Source organism: Microtus pennsylvanicus, chromosome 3, assembly GCF_037038515.1.
Source record: "Microtus pennsylvanicus isolate mMicPen1 chromosome 3, mMicPen1.hap1, whole genome shotgun sequence".
Classification (NCBI taxonomy): domain Eukaryota; kingdom Metazoa; phylum Chordata; class Mammalia; order Rodentia; family Cricetidae; genus Microtus; species Microtus pennsylvanicus.
Window position 1 is genome coordinate 74659183 of NC_134581.1, and position 18971 is coordinate 74678153.

Here is an 18971-nt window from a genome sequence, read left to right on the forward strand (position 1 = left end):
ACTCAAAGCAGATACCTGGAAGCAGGAACTGATGCAGAGGCCATGGAAAAACACTCTCAGTGGCTTGCTCCCCCATGACTTGCTCTGTTTGCTTTCTTGTAACCCCAAGAACACAAGTAGACAGAGAGAAAGGGACCCTCACTAAGGCTGAGGTTATCAGGAACCAACACAGGTACGTCCTATCAGGAAGACACCTGAACAGGTGAATAGTGTGGAGCTGTCCATTGTCCCAGAAGCTGAAGCAGCTCAAAGGACCCAGGTGCCTCTAGACTTCTGTGGCCCATCAGCGCGTCCTTCACATGGCCTCACATCTCAGGCTCAGGCAGCATCTCCCCTCTAGCAGGAACCACGCACACGACAGACGCAGCTCTGCCAGAACCAGAGCCCCTTCTCCGAACATTTTGGCCTTTGTGTTCCAATTTTCCTGGGATGGCCAGAGAAGACCCACTCCAGTTAACATAGTTATTACCAGTTGATTCCTGAGGTAACCTTGCAATTGAAATAGAGCAACAGGTACATGGACATTTTTGGCCTCCCTTTTTGCCTCCCATCCCTGGGGGACAGAGGAAACAGGATTCCTGACTACTTACATGGCCCTGCTCCAATCAGGTTTTTGTTCTCCACATGCCCATACGCACACACACACACACACACACACACACACACACACACACACACACACACGTGTGTCTTGGGTGATATTTGAGACTAAACCAAACCCAAGGAGCAAGCTGCCCACAATCCCACAGACACTACAGAGAAGTTCAGCGACAGTGGAAGACATATTTATTTCGTGTTCAAAGTATGTAACGGGGAGAGGCATGAATCCCGGGCCTCATACCACCTATTTTATGGATTTTTACTTCACTGTAGTGGTATTCCACAATTAAGCGTCGCTAACATATGTCAGCTTGTGAATTTTTAGCCCAAGTTCACTGCCACCAGAGAGACACCGTGGTCAGGGTTTACGTTTCTTCCCGGTTCACCTCCCTCGCCCCCCACCCCCGACTGAGGAGAAGTTGGAGCACTGAGAGGTAACCCAGCACCCACCACTCCTGAGGGGACTATACCAGCTGTCATCTCTCCTTTTCCTTGAATGTCACCTCCTGGGCAGAAGTCCAGTGTCACTCTGCATCCTCACGTACACGTCACTGAGATACCAGATCCTGCCTTCCTTCCTGTCCTCTCTCCTTCGATGGTCACAGCTTGGGTCTTTCTTGCAGACGGCTATGACAGCCTCTGGGCAGGGACCCCACCTCCCACTTTACCTGTCTTCACAGTGAGGCTGATAGGAGCTTTCTAAAACAATTCTAATCATTCCTTTCCCCAACATGAAGTCCTTTCTTTTCTGCTCAGGTCGCTCAGCATAGGACCAGACTCTCCCAGGTTAAAGTTTCAGCCCTGTTACCCCCCAGCGGAGCCTTCTCCAGCCCCTTGACCATCTCCAGACTTCTTTATTCTTCCACCCCTGGGCCCCAACGTGTGCCGTTCCTTCCTCTCTTTTCCAGTGCTCTCAAGGTCCTGGACACCATCTACAGTTTGCACCCCTAGCACTTGATACAGAGAAGTGAGACCTGCTTAGCAAACAGATCGATAAAAATGAGGAAAGGGAAGTGGGAAAAAGCCCATGAACTTACAGAATCTTCCTCATTGTATGTATTTACCTGTGGTGTTTCAGTTCAAACGGAGGGCCTTGCACAGGCTAGGCAAATCCCTGGGTTGTCTCCCCAGCCCAAATCTTGTATAAAGGAACAAACCCAAAGCGGTGAGGCAGCTCAACCTAGGTCTCACAGAGATTGTCCCAAATCCTGTCACCCTTGGGTGGCTCAGAAAAGCCCAGGAAGATGCAAGACAGAAGTCAAGAACAGACTGAGAAGCCAGGATGAGTCAGAGATAGGCGTTTGATGTCAGCAGCTGTTCACACAGACCCACCCCCATCTTCCAGAGGTCAGGGAACCAGACCCTGGCAGCAGGAACCTGTGGCTGGCAGGTAAATGTTTTCAATAAGTATATGTCGGCGGAACTGGTAGGGTGTCTAGGACAGCAAAGAGCTTGTCTTGTAAACACAAAGACCTGAGTTCAATCCCCGAAATCGAAATCACTAAGCAAGGTGGTGGTGATGGTGGTGTGTGTGTGTGTGTGTGTGTGTGTAAAACCCCAGTGCAAGAGACAGCGAAAGGAGAGTCTTCGGCTCGGCTGGCCAGTCTGTCAAGCTTGACTGTAAATTCCAGGTCAATGAAAGACGCCATCTCAAAGGAGGTGGACAACTTTTCTGAGGTGACACCAAGATTGTCCTCCAGCCTCCACACGCATGCATCCATGTGCAGACATGTATACACACACACACACACACACACACACACACACTTGGGGATGCCCTATGACCCTTCACAGGAAGTACCTGTTAGCTGGACTAGAATAGCCCCACCATTCCTAAATTGCTAAGCCGAGGAGTCTCTTAACTTTCGCTCCCGCCCCAGACCTGAGGGTGAAAAGGACAGGTGGAGGTGGTTAGGGATGGAGAAAAGCGGCACGCTTGCTTAGCCCAGTGTCTGCCCTTCATGGATGGTGGCCAGTCTCTCTTCCTCTCCCTGCTCAGCTGGCTCCAGTGGGGACCCCAGGGCAATGAGGAGGAACTGGAGAGGGAACGAGGAACCAGAAGACAGCTGGGGTACTGGCCACATACTCCCCAACCCTGGCAACACAAACCCCATCATTGGGTGCTAATTAAATCCCCCTAATGAGGAAGAACGGATGCAGGAGCCGGTTCCTCCATGGCCTCCCCGGCCCACCGCCCTCGCTTCTCCATCGGACTTATCGCTCGTCACAGGATGTTTACAATAATTTTTAATTTGTGCAATTATTAATCACTTTTCTATCTGCCTCATTTGCATAATAATTAGTCATCTCACTGTTTGGCATGCCTGTGAATGACAGTGTTTTAAATTGAATTAAGATTTTAATATTCTATTTTCCTGCTTTCTTCCCCTCCACACGCTAATCAAAGTCAGATTTGGCAGCCGGAGGGAGGGTATGGAGGAGGTTGGCAGGCGCTGGACTTGGACCCGTTCTGTGCTCCTGAGAACCGTGCTGGGAGCAGGGCCTGTGGAGAAGGCAATAAGCAATCACCCTCATCCAAACCTGACGCTGAAGGGGTTAACCCAGCCGTGGCTAATTGAGAGGAGGTAATGAGTGAGGAGTGGGCAGGGACAGCAGGGAGGGAGGAGGGTCACACGGTCTCAGCTCTCAGCGGCACCGGAGATCAAAAAAACTGCTTTCATTTATTTTCCTTTTCCAAACAGGCAGCTTTTTGTACGGGAACATTAGAGGGGACATGATCGGCCAGCCATTGATCCCCAGTTAGACTAGGTTAACTTTGATGGTTCCAGATCCTGCAGGCAGAGAAGCAAGACTACAGCAACCTAAGACCCCGCCACCGCGTTTTCTTCAACGTACAAGGCAATTCTCCCGTTCTTCTCCCCGCTTCTCCACACACCAACAGGTCCTCTGCCCAAGCTGGGTGTCTCATGAATGAGTAACAGGGAGTGAGGGATTTCCACTGACAGGGGGCAGCAGGCGGGCCACACGTCCCCTAAGTTAGGGGCAGCCGCAGGGGTACAGATCCCTTTGTGATCCTAAGTCCTTCTTCTAATCACGCCCGGAATTCAGCCTCACCCTGGAGGAGGGCCTGCTCCATCCCTGCCTCCCTTTGGAACTGCTAGATTGCCTCTCACGTTGCCATGGTGATCCCTATGGCTACCAGGGCTACCCATTGCTGCTCCAGAATTCTCTACTTGAGCAGGGCAGCTCTCCCCCCAGCCTATTTAGAACACCTCCCTTTTTTACTATGGTGTGCCTGAGATCTGCAAAACCCAACGCTGGCCTGTCCACACAGGTGAGTCCGGGCGGAAAGTGGCTCCCTGAACAGGTTCTGGGCAAACGATACAAAGTCAGGCCATCTGTCACAGTCAAGAGACTGGAAACCACACTCCAACTCAGCCCCCAAGCTTCACCCGCACACACACCGAACAAGGTCTTTCAACCCTGCACACGGGTACCAAGAGAGGGTAAAGTTCCCAAAAAGGGGGAGAAGAAAAGAGGGTCTTTCCAGAAGGAGGGGTAGACAAGAAGAAAGCGATCTGGCCATTTGCTGGCACCCTTCTCCTCCAAGTGGCTCTGAAGTCCCTATCTTCAGTCAGTGGCTCAGGTCAGGCAGAAGGGCAGCCATTTTTGGCTCCCCTTGGGCTCAGGAGGCTCCTGAGCACACTTGCCCTCCTACTAGTTACTACTAATCCACCAGGAAGGTGCCAGCCTCAGAGCTGGTCAGTCTAGGAGCCCACCCACCTGGTGTCTACCCAGAGGGATAGCAACAAGAACCGTCAGGATTTAGGAAAGGCACAGCCCAGTCCAGGACTGGCAGAAAGTTATGAAAAGCCAGGCCTGGGGCTGTGAACTGTGTCCCCTGGCCAAACCAGGTAAAGCACTCAGTCACATAGCCCCAGACAGAGTAAGAAAAGCAGGCACAGGTGAGCTGGCACATCACTCGATACATCAGCACCAAGTGAAGCCCAGACTTGTATGTAGTCGACTCTAACCAGTAGAGCCCTGTTTCTGTACCTTCACACCCTGGAAAGAGAAGCTTTTAGAAGGAGCAAGGCCCATAGCTAGTGTTGCAGCAGCCTCTGCTGGCCACCTCTGCCTTCCACACCACACCTAGATGCAGTGGCCAGGAGCCTGCCATCCGTTATGTTTGAGGTGGTCTTGCTGACATAATTATTATATTAATATACTGTGCACTCACTCTCAGAAATATCTGTGTTCACACATGATTCAGTAACCTTTAGTCACAGCCAAGTTCCAGGTACCAGAGAGCCTTCAAGAACCTAGAGAGATAGGTGGGACTTTAAGATCTCTGACCCGAGAGGTAGAGCATCTCTCTCATCAGCAACACAGGAGTAACTAGTTCAGAGTCCTCTATCCTGGGTCAGGGCTAAGGCTTCTTGACAGCCCCACCCTGAAGAAGCAGTAATGCAGATGTGTGTTGAGTAGAAGGGAGAGGGGCCTGAGAGAGTAAAAGGCTCGAGACTGATGCAGCCAAAGGAAGCGCCCAAGGGTGTGACATGCTATTGACGCATGTGTCCAGCAGATGGCAACACGGAGCAGCCTGCATCAGCCCATCCAAGGGACTGCCTGAGCCAGCATCTGGCTTCAGGCCTCCTGCAGAGCTTTTCCTTTGATTTGGTTCTTGGTCCACTTTCCCCCACCTGAGTCCTTAGGCTACACTATAAATCGCTAAAGAAGACCTTTCATAAGCCCCAAGCCTTCCCTCCCCAAGAAGGTGGAAGAACGGCCAGGCCTGTTAGGTCCAAGGCAGCAGGATTCCTGGAGCCCTGTCTGGCACCAGTGCCTGGGGGACCGAAGGCTCCCAGGGAACCCTTTCTCCCTCACCCACCTGTCAGGGATTCTGAGTACAGAAGTATAGACCGGTGTGATTTGGGGGAAATCACGTTCTGTCATTCGGGAAAGAATCCCGCAAATTAGCGGCATGATAACGAACAATATCCACTTGACGTGAAGGATCGCAGTGTTTGAGGAACAGCAACCACAGAGAGGAGAGAGAACCTGGGCTGCCTCAGGCAGGTTTCCCTGCACGGCACCTTCTTCTGAGCACAGTCCCCCGGTGGCCAGACTAGGGGAAGTCCCAGAAGGCACACCCTGCCTACACAAGCCTATGACTCCAGCCTGCGTGGCTGTCCTAGTGCCCAGTGCCAGACCACCTAGCTCACTGCCCTTCCAAGATTCCCTAGGCGCGTGGCTGGAGGGGAAAAATTGGAGTCTTATGTTCCCCAGGCAGGAGAGGATTCTTAAGAAAATAAATAATAAAGATCTCTCCAAATCCCCGGAAGATTTGATACCTTAAAACACGGTCAATCCACATTTGTGCTTCATTCATGAATCAGCCACTAAGTCTGCAAACTCACACATGCTGGTTGGTTGGTTTTAAAAAAGGGTCCTTGCTTTATTCTGAAGGTTGGTCTCAAATTCACAATGTTAACCCCAGCTGGCCTCAAGCTCCTACTGATCCTCCTGCCTCAGCCTCCTAAGTTGCAGAGATTACAAACATAGGCCACCACACCCAGGCTGCAAGATTGCTCTTGCCCAGTTCTTACCTACGAAGAAATCTTACCCTAGCCTCCAGTTGAATTCGACAAAATATTTATTAAATGTCTTGTACAGGCCGGGCTTTGTGCTGGCGGCTGGGGATTGTGGCCTCTATCTTTAATAAACCCTTAAGTCCAGCAGGCAGAGGAAAACATGGAGTTCAGTGTACTACAGAGACCTCTGCTAGAGTCGGGCGTGTAGCTCATCATGCGACATCATGAGACTGAGCCCCTGCTGCCACCGTGTCAGCAACAAGGGACCAGGAGACTCTCCAGGAAGGAAATGACATTTGAGCAGGACAGGTCCAGGAAGGAGGAGGAGGAAGGACGGGGAAAGTAGATCCAGGAAGTGATGCCCAGCCATGGCATGCAGTCCAGGGGTGCCATGGCGTGCAGTCCAGGGGTGTCAGGAGGAGGTGGGGAAGCCAGGAGGCTGTGAAGGCTCTAGAGAGAAGGCTGAGGACACTGGATGTGTCCTGTACACATCCGGCTTCATCTGGAATCTGTAGTCACAGGACAGTCCTGACCTCCGCCATCCCTGTCAGAATCAGCAATCTTGCTTCTCCCCCATGAAAAGCCAGACTCCCTGCCTCTGGGACTGGCGAAGCCACTCCATAAATGTCTGCTTGGAAAATTCCGTATGCTAATGAGGCAGTTGTCTGACCCACGGCACACAGGCCCATCAGTTAGCCTGGCTAACTGGATCTCCTCTAAGGAGCTGCAGAGCAAAGCTCTGAATGCACTCTGGCCTCCCCCACGTCCCCGCCCCACCCAGCTGATTATGAACCCAAGGACCTCACAATCCCCAAGTAGGATAAATGTTGCCTTCAGAGTCCCGTGAAGCTCAGGAAAGGCCTGATCAGACAGTAGATCCTGTGTCGGGAACACCAAAAATCCTTTAGGTAGAACTGGGTGGCAGAGCCCCTCTGTAGCCCTGGCATGCTGGGCATTGCCTATTGCCCCAAGTGGCTGCTTGAATAGTGTCTTTGTTGCACTTTTTCTTTAATTTACAAGGAGACTTTCCAAACTGTGACTCAGAAGCTGAGCGCTGGCCAGGCACAATACCTGTAATCTTAGCATGTGGTAGGGAAGCAAGAGGATCAGAGATTCAAGGGCATTCTTGGCTATATGGCAAGTTCAAGGCCAGGTGAAGGCCCCTGTTGTCAAGCCTGAAAACCTGAATTCCATACCTGGGACCCACATGGTGGAGGCATAGAACTGATTCTCATAAGATGTCCTTTGACCACACATATTCGCATAGTGTCTGCTTACACACACACACACACACACACACACACACACACACACACACCATAAATTTTGTTTTAAAAACACTGATTAAGGGGGCTGGAGAGCTCAGAGGTTAAGAGTATTGCCTGCTCTTCCAAAGGTCCTGAGTTCAATTCCCAGCAACCACATGGTGGCTCACAACCATCTGTAATGAGATCTGGTGCCCTCTTCTGGCCTGCAGGCATACACACAGACAGAATATTGTATACATAATAAATAAATAAATAAATAAATACTTTTTAAAAAAACACTGATTAAATTAGGAGCAGGGTAGGCAGCAGAGCCACACGCCTTTAATCCCAGCACTGGGGAGGCAGAGGCAGGCGGATCTTTGTGTGTTCAAGGACAGCCTGGTCTACAGAGCAAGTTCCAAGACAGTTGGGGCTACACAGAGAGACCCTGTTCTCTGGGGGGGGGGGGGGGGGAACAATAATATATATATATAAAAAAACAAATTAGGGGCAGGCAATATAACCCAGCAGGTAAAGTATTTGCTGCAAAGGACTGACTAGCAGCAGAGTTTGATCCCTGGAGCCCACATAATGGTGGAAGAAGAAAACAAACCCAACACAACTGTCCTCAGACCTCCACACGTGTCTTGGCATGCATGTTCCATATCACACCACATGCACAATAATGATAAATAAAATTTAAATCTTAAAAATATTGACTAAACTCTGCCACAGTGGGAGGTTTCACAGAATATACTCTGATCAAGGCCCTCTGAGCTTGCAGCCATGCTGGTTCACAATGGAGTCACAAAAGCCTTAGCTCAGCTAGAATATCCTACTGAAAAAGAGACCATTTTATAAGCCTTGGGATGGATAATTCAGACAAATGGTGAAGCCACGAGGAAAGACAATTGAAAATGGCCAGTGTTGCTCCAGAATGAAATATACATCTGTCCCACGAGGGATGACAGAGTGGAGAGTGTTCAGATGTGGGGGGCGGCCCTGGGAGCAGTGTGGGGTCTCACGGCTGTAGGCCCTCTCCAGCTTTGCATCTACGAGTAATGTCATTACCTCTGTGATCCCATGCACCAGAGGGGGACACGTGGAGCCCGAAAGGAAGAAGAAACGCTTTAATGGATGGGAAAGGCAGCATGAACAGGAGTCTAGAGTCATCTTCCAGCGTCAAGGTTCCGATTTGTGACTGCAGGTTCTGAAAAGGAGCCAGCTGCTGGCAGACCTGCACAGCTGGCAGAATGCAGCTCAATCCTCTGTCTCGGGACACCTGGTAGGTGTGCAAGGTGGAGTGGAAACGAAGACAGGAAGGGCATCTGAGGGGTCAGGGTTTAAATATGCTATACATCCTTCCCCCCAAACACACACTGGACAATCACACACATGCATGTGTATTTCACAACATATGCACACAGGCTCACACCCACACATGTGCACTGAGCAGACACATGCACACATATGCCTACATACTTCACTTCAACAGCTGGACTTGAGGTTAGTAACAGAGACAAAGACCCGGCAACTTTAAAGCCTGATTATTCCCACAACTACCCATTCCCCTAGATGCTGGTGGCAACAGTCTATTACTGGGGACGTAGCTGCCTCCTGCTCCTCTCTATGGCCTTCACATCTAGAGAAGGTTCATGGTAGCCTAAGGCACTAACCTCGGAGCAAATGCCATTGTGTCATTCAGGAGCTAGGGAACAGAGGACAGCCATCACGTACGCTCTGTGACTGTGGGTAGCTGCCTCTGACCGTCTACCTGACATCCACCTCTTCAACCCTTCTTTAGTCCCAAAGTCCCTTTCCTCCCGCTGTATGCTTCCCTCCCTTCAATGCTAGCAGAGAAGGACACAGGTTTTTGCCCTGGTCCCATAGACCTCTCATTACTAGGCCCCTACTCCAACTGCAGCTGCCCACACCCTGGCAAGTAAGCGCCTAAAGCATCCAACTCGGTCTGGAGGATATTCTCACACTTGCCCTTCCTGCCTACTCCACTTGATACCCACCAGTCAAATGCCCCTTTCTTTCCCAGCTAAAAGTTGTCTGTCTTTTGCCAGGCTCCCTTGACCCTCAGACACCTGGCCTTCCTCTTGGTCTGATACCTGACCACAAAAATCAGCTCACAGACCCATCTTTCCTTTTTGTTCCTCTGGAGCTAGAATGCCCTTGTCAAGGTCCCGGAATATAGACTTGCAACTATGATGAGAGCGAGGAACATCATCCCTGATGTGGCTCCCCTAGTTATCATGTTTCTAGACACTCTCCTTTCTCTGCCCCTTAGGAGACATGGACACCACGGTGCCTGCCCCATGCCCATTGAAAGGGATCCTCACTTCACTCTCCAGGACCCTACTGTCAACCGTTTTTACTGTAAGCCACCCATTCTCAACAGCCACAGTATTCAAAGCCAAAAGAAAGAACCAAAATAACCCTGGAATGTTTAAGAACAACTGCTTTTGCAGTTTAGGGTGTAGCTCAGTTTTTAGAGTCATTTCCTAGAGTGCACAAAGCACTGGGTTACATTTACTTATTAAATGGGGTGTGGGGGTGCATGCCTGGAATCCCACCACTTGGGAGGTAGAACCTGAAAGATCAGAAACTCAAGGCTATCTTTTGCTATGTAAGGAATTCTTGACTAACCTGAGCTGCATACGGCTCTCTCAAAAGAAAATGAAAAAGGGAGGGAGGGAGGGAGGGAGGGAGGGAGGGAGGGAGGGAGGGAGGAGTAGGAAGGGAGAGAGGGAGGGGGAAGGAGGAGTGGAGAGAGAAAGGAAGCAGGGAGGGATGGATGGATGGATGGATGGATGGATGGATGGATGGATGGATGGATGGGGATAGAGGATGGAAGGGAGGGAGGGAAGAACGGAAGGAGGAAGGCAGCAGGGATGGACAGATGGGGGATAGAGGGGGGAAGGAAGGAAGATTGCCTTTGCCGTGTGCCCCTACATGCAGACAGCCATCTCCATTCCACTCCAACCCTTCCCCTCAACTTCTTACACTGAACAGACTCAAATAAATTACTATTGGGACCCATCTGAACATAATGCCCATGCCTTGTTCTCCCCTTGCTGAGTGATGGGTAGCAGAAAGCTGCCCACAGGTAAGAGGGCTAAGCTGGTCCTTAGTTCTTCTCCCCACTCTAGGCGCTCTCTCTCCTGGGAACAGAAGATCCTACCTGCTTGACAACTCTTCCAATTCCACCCAGCAAGAGTCCCTGGATGCCCCCATGGGACTGGAGGATAGTGCCCCCGGTGTTCAGGTAAAGTTAAGGACTCCAATCAAGCCCAACTCATGTCACCAATGCAGCATCGTCTAAAAAGATCACAACCATTTAAAAGGACTATGATGCACTTACTACATGCTAAGCAAGAGACTAAGTCCTTAGTTCAGATCTTCTCAGGAACCCAGAAAGGGGACTATTTGCAGGTAAGAACATTGCAGCTCAGACAAGTAACTTAAAAAAAAAAGTATTTATTATATATACAGTATTCAGCCTGCATGTATGCCCTCAGGCCAGAAGAGGGCACCAGATCTCATTACAGGTGGTTGTGAGTCACCATGTGGTTGCTGGGAATTGAATTCAGGACCTCTGGAAGAACAGTCAGTGTTCTTAACCACTGTGCCATCTCTCCAGCACCCAGACAAGTAACTTTCTAGTTGACACTGACAAATGTTTACTCTAGGAAACTAAGATCACCCCACCCCACACACACACATGCTCTCTTTCCCCTACTTAACCCCAGCAATGACCCCTCTGACCAAGTAAACTTCCCAGCAGAGAAATCAGCAGCCTGGGGTTGACCTCCAGAGGCTAGAAGGGGAGGAAATCGCGCCAACAGATGTTAAATACCGCCTTCAGCTGCTCAAGGAGGTTCCGCTGCAGAGAAAGAGCTCGAGTGGACACAGCCAGCACCACAAGCCAGAATGGAATCCGTTCAGCAAATCTCACAGAGAATGGCTCAAGCCCTGGAAGATGGAGGACGTGCCACACCACAGGGGCGAGCCCTCCCATGCAAGTGAGAATTAATGGGGGGGACGGGGTTAAGAAGGAGTGGAGGATGAAGTTGAACATAAAGCAAAATTTGAACCCCTGTTCTCAAACACCTTGTTGAATCCTATCCCGGCCCCCAGACTGATCTCAGTGGAATACAGTACAAGGCAAAGGCTTGGTTCAGCAGTAGCCCTTCAGGCATTGTTTAGCTCTGGAAGGTGTCACACCACTTACCACAACACAGCCTTCCCTCCTCCCTCCTCCCTCCTCCCTCCTCCCTACTTTGGCTGGGCCTGATGACAGTCCTGCAGGCCAGGCTTTCAAAGCAAAGGGATGGACAGAGGCTGGGAGGTAGCTTAGTCCCCAGCGTGCCTGTCTTGCAGGCACAAAGCCCTGGGTTTGAGATCCATTATTGCATGGTGCAGGCACGGTGATACGTACCCCATCACTTGCAAGGTAGAAGCAAGAAGATCAGAAGTTCGAGGCCATCCTCAGCTCCCTATAATCCTTCCAGGTCACATTCAGGACAGAAGCACAGCACCAAGAGGATATCAGAGCCACAAGGGGCATGTCAGCCAGGACCAGAATAACATCCAAGTTCCAATGTGGAGTCTAGACAAGAGCAGTCAGGGGGATGTGTGAGTATCTAGAACTAAGAGCAATCCTCCAGCGGGGCAGTATGGGTGGGAGAAAGGCAGGGAGGGGCCTGTTTCCCAAGGGTCCGCTAATATTAGAAGTGCACTGTCTGTCACCTCAGAAAAACAGTTGTCAAGCTACAGAGCAAAGGGCTCAGTCTTCAGGAATCTTGGACTTCCCTCTAGCTCAGCTTTAACTTAGACCTTTGACTTCACCTGAGATTTGAACCAGGGCAAACTGGTATGGGAGCCGAGGGTCCTAAATTCAGGGTAAGCCCCATCCCCTGTGTATTCACGGGAGACATAAAGTCCCCACTGCAAACTAGGAAGACCCAGGCTTCCCAGTCTCACTGGAGTACAGAGCATCTTTGTCCTGGCCTCTGTCCCCAGACGGCCTTTTAATGCATCCCTACCCAGTTAGGAAGCCCAGCTTGAGCCCAGAGACACCACTGTGTGCTTTACAGACGATGCGTTCCTCAGAGTGACCCATGCATCAGCCTAGTTACACAAAGAGCTATATACCTCACCACCAAACACACATCCAAGCTCTCTCAACCCCGAACCCCCATTCTCTAAGCTGCCTGCTAGGCAGTGTTTAGTACGCTCCCGGTGTCCCATCCTGTGGCGGCAGGTGTCTCATTTTCTCTGCTAAGACACAGCATGATAACAGAGATGTGGAGAAGAAACTTCTTTCCAGAGAAGCAATAAAGAAGTTTTCATTTGCAAGGACCCGAAAATATACTGTTTCATTTAGGCAAACCCACAAATGAAAGGCCAGGAGGCAAGCCCAGGCTACAGGGCCCTTCTGTTCAGGTCATCTGAGTTGGCTCAAAGGGAGAGGTGACCACCACTAGAATCTTTTGTTCCCTATGCAGCCAATCCGCACAACGTGTGACAAGGGAAATGGCACCCGGCTGGCCCACGACCCACGCACATCAGGAGCTAAGCCAGACAAAGCCAGGGATAGCGAGTATGGGGACAAAGAGCACTGCCAAGTTTGATGAAGCCACAACATCCAGGGTAAAGTGCCCAAGCTTCCCTGTCAAGAGGTAACCAGGCCTGGGGTGGCAGAGGGCTTCCTCAACATCCATGAAACCCCAACTCTGATTTCCAGCACAGTATAAACGGGGCATAGTGTGGCACTCAGCACTTGGAAGGTGCGAGCAGGAGGGTGGGAAGTTCAAGGTCATCCTTGGCTAGTGTTAAAGCTGTTCTGTCTTTCTTTCCCAGGTGTCCTGTCTGCCACCTCTCAAGCTCCTGTCGAGAAGAGTCAAGAGCAAGTGGCCCACACACACACCTGGAATCTTCCAAGGCAAATTCCAAGCTGAACTGACCGGCAAGCACTTCTTCCAGGACTGGAGGGCTCAGCCCCAAGGGCGCTATGGAAACAACGAAAAACCCCTGGTAGGAAGCTGGGGCTGTGGTGGTGCACGCCTTTAATCCCAGCACTTGGGAGGCAGAGGCAGGAGGATCTCTGTGAGTTTGAGGTCAGCCTGGTCTACAAGAGGTAGTTCTAGAACAGGCTCTAAAACTATAGCGAAACCCTGTATCCAAAAAAAAAAAAAGAAAAGAAAGAAAGAAAGAAAAAAAGAAAGGAAAAGAAAAAGAAAAACCCCTGGTAGGAACTATACAGCAGTTTATCAAAAAAAAAAAAAAAAAACAAAGACCAAAAAACTCTTTTTTGTATTATTATATTTTCTGTGTATGGGTGTTTTGCCTGCTTGCACATCTGTATACCACAAACGTGCCTGGTGCCTGTGGAGGCCAGAAGAGGGCATCAGATCCAAGAGACATTTGTGAGCTGGCAGCTCTTAACCACTGAGTTGCCTCTCCAGCCCCACCGCCAGGCTTGGTAGTGGGTGACTTTACCCTCTCAGCTAGTATCTCACTTGCCTTCAGAGAGATTTCCCAATCCTGCTTACTAAGTACTAATGATCCCATTTTTATATGTTATTATGATTACGATTATTACATGCCTGTGTGTATGTCTGGATGTGAGTATGTACATTTGAATGCAGGTGACCTCAGAAGCGAGAAATGTCTGAGCCCCAGGAGTTGAAGTTACCGATGGTTATGTAAGCTATTCAGCTTGGGTGCTAGGAACCAAACTCAAGTCCTCCACAAAAGCAGTACCTGCTCTTAACCACTAAGCCATCTCTCCAGCCCCTAGAGATTCCATATTCACCTAAGGCAGAACAAAAGCATGCTCCTTGTGATTCCTTAACTGACAAATTGCGACATGCAGAGGACGGGACTTAGTCCTCTTTCAGCTGACTGCTCTGTCCCCTCCCATGTGCTGGGTTCGCAGGTGGCATTTGAGGATCAAGTCCACACCAGGCTCACCTACATGCCCTTGTTTACTGGAAGAGTGAAGTTGTATAAGCCCAAGAGCAATGGCATCAAACACAGGACCAACACTTTCTCTACTGAGCAGGAGAAATCGATCAGGAAGAAGGGTGAGACCAGTCCTTCCCTGGCACAGTTCCTAAGTCTGTACTGGCAACCAAGGACCAAGTCAGGTAGGACTCAGCCCTAGCTTGGACCCATAATTTCCCTGCCTGCTTTCCAGGTCAGCGCCAGAATTTTGGCCTCAAAAAAAGAACATCTGGAGAAAGAGACTGCCTGAATAACTTCTGAGGAAACACCATAGAAGCTGTGCCTGTAAATCCCAGCACTCAGCTGAGACAAGATTGCTGTAAGTTCCAGGCCAGCTTGGGCTGTAGTGTGAGACCCTGTCATACATGTGTCCCAGGCGTGATGGCACATAACAGCACTTGGGAGGTGGAGGCAGAAAGATCCCTGTACTACTTAAGGAGTTTGAGGATAGCCTGGGCTACATGAAACCCTGAATTTAAAAAAAAAGAAAAAAGAAAGAAAAGAAAAACAAGCAAGCAAACAAAACCCCCCAAAGATCTCTGAACCACCTTCCTCATCCTAGACTCAGCTCTTAGACCAGTTGCCACCATTCTTACCACCATCCACGTGATGTCTCGTGATGGCAGCAGGGCACGGGTGAGTCATGTCTTGGAAGGAATGCTGTCCCATGTGTCTCAGAAGGGCAAGCGTGTTCCAGAAGACCTGAGAGGGAAGGTCAGTAATTTCTCTAATCAATGAGGCAATGGCAAAGCACCCAGGCTTCTCAAGAACGCACCACCGATGAATTATATTCTGCTCAAGCCACCTGAGGGGCTGCTCCCTGTCTTTCTTTTTAAAGTGAGGTAGACTGCACACACTGTAAGAGTAACCCTTTTAACATGTACAATTCTGTGGTTTCCTGTGTTGTTCATTGATTAGATTAGTGTGGAAGTGGCACACACCCTTATAATTCCAGGGTTTGGGAGGCTGAGACAGGAGGATTACGGTGATTTCAAGGCCAGCCTGGTGAAACCCCGTCTCAAACAAAACAAAATCAAAGTTAAGAAAATAAGTTTAGACCTAAGAGTAGAGGAGAGACAGTGGATGCAGGAGAGGACAAAAGCTTCTGAATTTTCTTAAAAGGGGGGGAAATGGGTGACCTGACTCAGGGTGAAGTCTTACCGAGCAAGCCTGATAATCTGCGTTTAATCCCTGGAACCATGGTGGAGGGATGATGTCCCAGGCTGACCCCCACGTGGACACTGGCATGTCCATACCTGGATACGCATGCTCACATACACAAACTTCATGCATGCAGACGCATTATACCACACAATGACAAAAATTTTAAGATGTCTTCCAGGTACAGGAAGGTCCCCCCAAACCCAAGAAAGACTCTGATCAAAATCTAACTACTAGGTGACTGTCCTGAAAATATGTTCCTAGGTGTGGCTGGGGAGTCAAGGTATTGGAGGTAAGCTTCCTTATCCTTGGGACTGCTCAAGATACACTTCTTTCTTTCTTTCTTTCTTTCTTTCTTTCTTTCTTTTCTTTTCTTTTCTTTTCTTTTTCTCTTTTTTTTTTTATTGAGACAGGGTTCTCTACATAGACCTGGCTTTCCTGGAACTCACTATATAGACTAGACTGGCCTTGAACTCACAGAGATCCACCTATTTCTGTCCTCCAAACACTGGGATTAAAAACTAGCGCACCACGCCCAATATTTTGAAGAGTATGAAGACCAGGACACTACCAGCCTCAATTGAAAAAAGGCATGCTGCACTGCCCTCTCGTGACCAGCCTAGGGAATGACAACCAGCTGCAAGCTAGACAGGCTAGGGATCTCTGGAGAAGGCACAGAAACCCTATACATCTTAATTAAGGCCGACTACGCGCAAAGCCTACCCAAAACAGAATCCTTATTCTCTTCCTACACTTCAGTCTCTGCTTGAAAACACGATAAACTCCTCTGTGGTGAAGGAAAGATGATCAAGGATTTCTAGAACACCTGGGTCTAAGACAAACAGTACCTTGTCCTTGAGAAACTGTGAGACCCTTAAAACTGCAGTTAGAACGTGAGCCAGTAAGTTGAGAAGACCACCACACAGAAGGGCTGTGACGATGGGTTAAAACTTGAATGCGTTCACCACCACCTGGATCCAAGGCAAGGGGTAGGCTAGACCTCCTGAAGAAGAACCTCAGAAGCCTGGGTCCGGAGCCTGAATTCTTTGGAGGCAGTTGAAAGGCTTTAAAAACAATTTTAAAGCTTATACTCTTATTTCCTTTTTGTGTGTGGGCAGGTGGATACAGGCTGACGTGTGTATATGGAGGCGTGTATGGAGAGGTGTATATGGAGGTGTGTATACTGGGGTGTGTATATGGAGGTGTGTATATGGAGGTGTGTACAATGGAGGTGTGTACAATAGAGGTGTGTATACAGAGGTGTATATGGAGGTGTGTATACAGAGGTGTGTATACAGAAGTGTATACAGAGGTGTATATGGAGGTGTGTATACTGGGGTGTGTATACAAAGGTGTGTATATGGAGGTGTGTACAATGGAGGTGTGTACAATGGAGGTGTGTATACAGAGGTGTGTATACAGAGGTGTGTATACAGAGGTGTATATGGAGGTGTGTATACAGAGGTGTATATGGAGGTGTGTATACTGGGGTGTGTATACAAAGGTGTGTATATGGAGGTCTGAGGACAACTTGCAGGTGTCAGTTCTTTGCCTCCACCATGTGGGACCTGAGACTCAGACTCAGGTCATCAGACTTGGCAGCAAGTGCCTTCATCACCGAGCCATCTTCCTAGCCCTAAGGGTCTTTTCTATTTTAGGGTTAGAGGACAAGTTTAAAGATATTTGTAGAGACAGCACAGTGTATTCTTTACCCAGTTCCTCTAATCTTAAGCTTTTATTAACTATTGGACATCACAAAACTGAGAGACACAACACTGGCAATTTCTATGAACTAAACTGTAGGCCTTATTTAGACTTAGAAACTTTCCCATTAATGACTTGTTTTGCCTGGGTTTGTTTGTTTGTTTGTTTGTTTTAAGACAGAGTTTCAAGCAGCCCCAGGTTGACCTCCAACTCAACGGAAACCGTGAACTTCTGGTCCTCCTGCATTTTCCTCCAAAGGATAGGCAAGTGTCGTGTCTGGTTTCTATCTGCTGGGGACCGAGCTACAGCCCTAACCCCTTGTCTTTTCAGAGGCCAGATGAGCAAGAGGTTTAGAGACCAAAACAGCAGCTCTGGCCCCAACGGTCACACTGATTTTTAGAATATTTTTTCCACTTCAAATATGGATTATATATCTGATCAATCTCTTTTTTTTTTGAGACTAGGTCTTATGTAGCCGAGGCTGGCCTCTAGCTCATTATGAAGCCAAGGATGATCTTGAATTTCTTCCTGACCCTCCTGCTTCAGCCTCCTGAACACTGAGATGCCGAGATGCTGGCTATGGGGATTTACAGGTAAAATCTCAGAAGTAACAGAACCCTAAGGCCAACACAGCTGCTGTGGGAAGCCTGCATTAACTTCCCATCATGGACAGTATCTGGGAAGTGCCTTCATTCATTCCCTGGAGGTATAATGCTAACTTTTTTTTTTAATGACAGGGTACCGAAACTGCCTTTGAACTCCTGTCCTTCCTGCCTCCATCTCCAAAATTCTGAGATTACAAACATATCGCCAAACCTAGCTTCTGTCTTCAGTGTCTTTTTCCCCCATAATTTTATTGATTCTTCAGTAATTTCACATCATGCATCCCAATCCCACTCACTTCCCAGTCCTTCCATATCTACACTCCACCATTATAACCTCCCCCTGAAAGAAAATTAAAATAAAAACAAACAACAAAATGAATCACCAGATAAAGCAATTATTTATATTGTTCTATTATTAAATAAAACTCGGGAGTCAGATATTAGGGTAAAAACCTGATAGATCTGAAGAGTGACGAAGGAACAATCAGCTAACCCTGCCCCTCCACACTTCCAGACTGATAAAATCACACATCTTTCTAAGGCCCTCCCTACTACTTCCTGTGCCCTCCTAGCTCAGTCCTCCAAAACCTCTATGTCTAATTCTGGCCAGCTGAACACTGACTTTGCTTCTAATTCAAGGTTTAATTTTATTGGAAACCTTGGAGTGTCAGTGAGAATAAATCTCCTGAAATATTTCCCCCCTTTTGTCTAAATAAAAGGGAATGGTTTTAACTCTAACACAGTAATACTATATACAATAGGAACAACTATCAGGTATTGCCTATATAAAAAGGGAAGGTTTTAGCTTTAATACAGTACTACTATATACAATAAGAACAACTATCTGGTATTGTCTAAATAAAAAGGGAAGGTTTTAAACTTAAACTGCACAATAAGAACAATTCTCAGAATTATATTCACAATGTCCAGGCCATTTGCATTCGGCAAATTCAGAGAATATACTATCTATCCTATACTGGTGAGTCCAAATTTTTTAACTTAATTCACTTCCTTTTTTTAATTTTTTTATTATGTATACAATATTCTCAGTGCTCTGCCTGCAGGCCAGAAGAGGGCACCAG

The 18971-nt window shown here is 48.7% G+C and overlaps 1 protein-coding gene across 1 annotated transcript; it reads left to right on the forward strand.

The window, feature by feature from the left end:
* The first annotated feature begins 3033 nt into the window (after positions 1 to 3033).
* Positions 3034 to 14669, forward strand: LOC142846768 (uncharacterized). Its single transcript, XM_075967578.1, is given in 10 exon segments — positions 3034 to 3185; positions 9699 to 9787; positions 10561 to 10676; positions 11193 to 11433; positions 11923 to 12046; positions 12919 to 13063; positions 13274 to 13447; positions 14352 to 14420; positions 14422 to 14499; positions 14613 to 14669. Coding segments are annotated over 10 exon segments (1245 nt in total).
* Positions 14670 to 18971: the final 4302 nt, after the last annotated feature.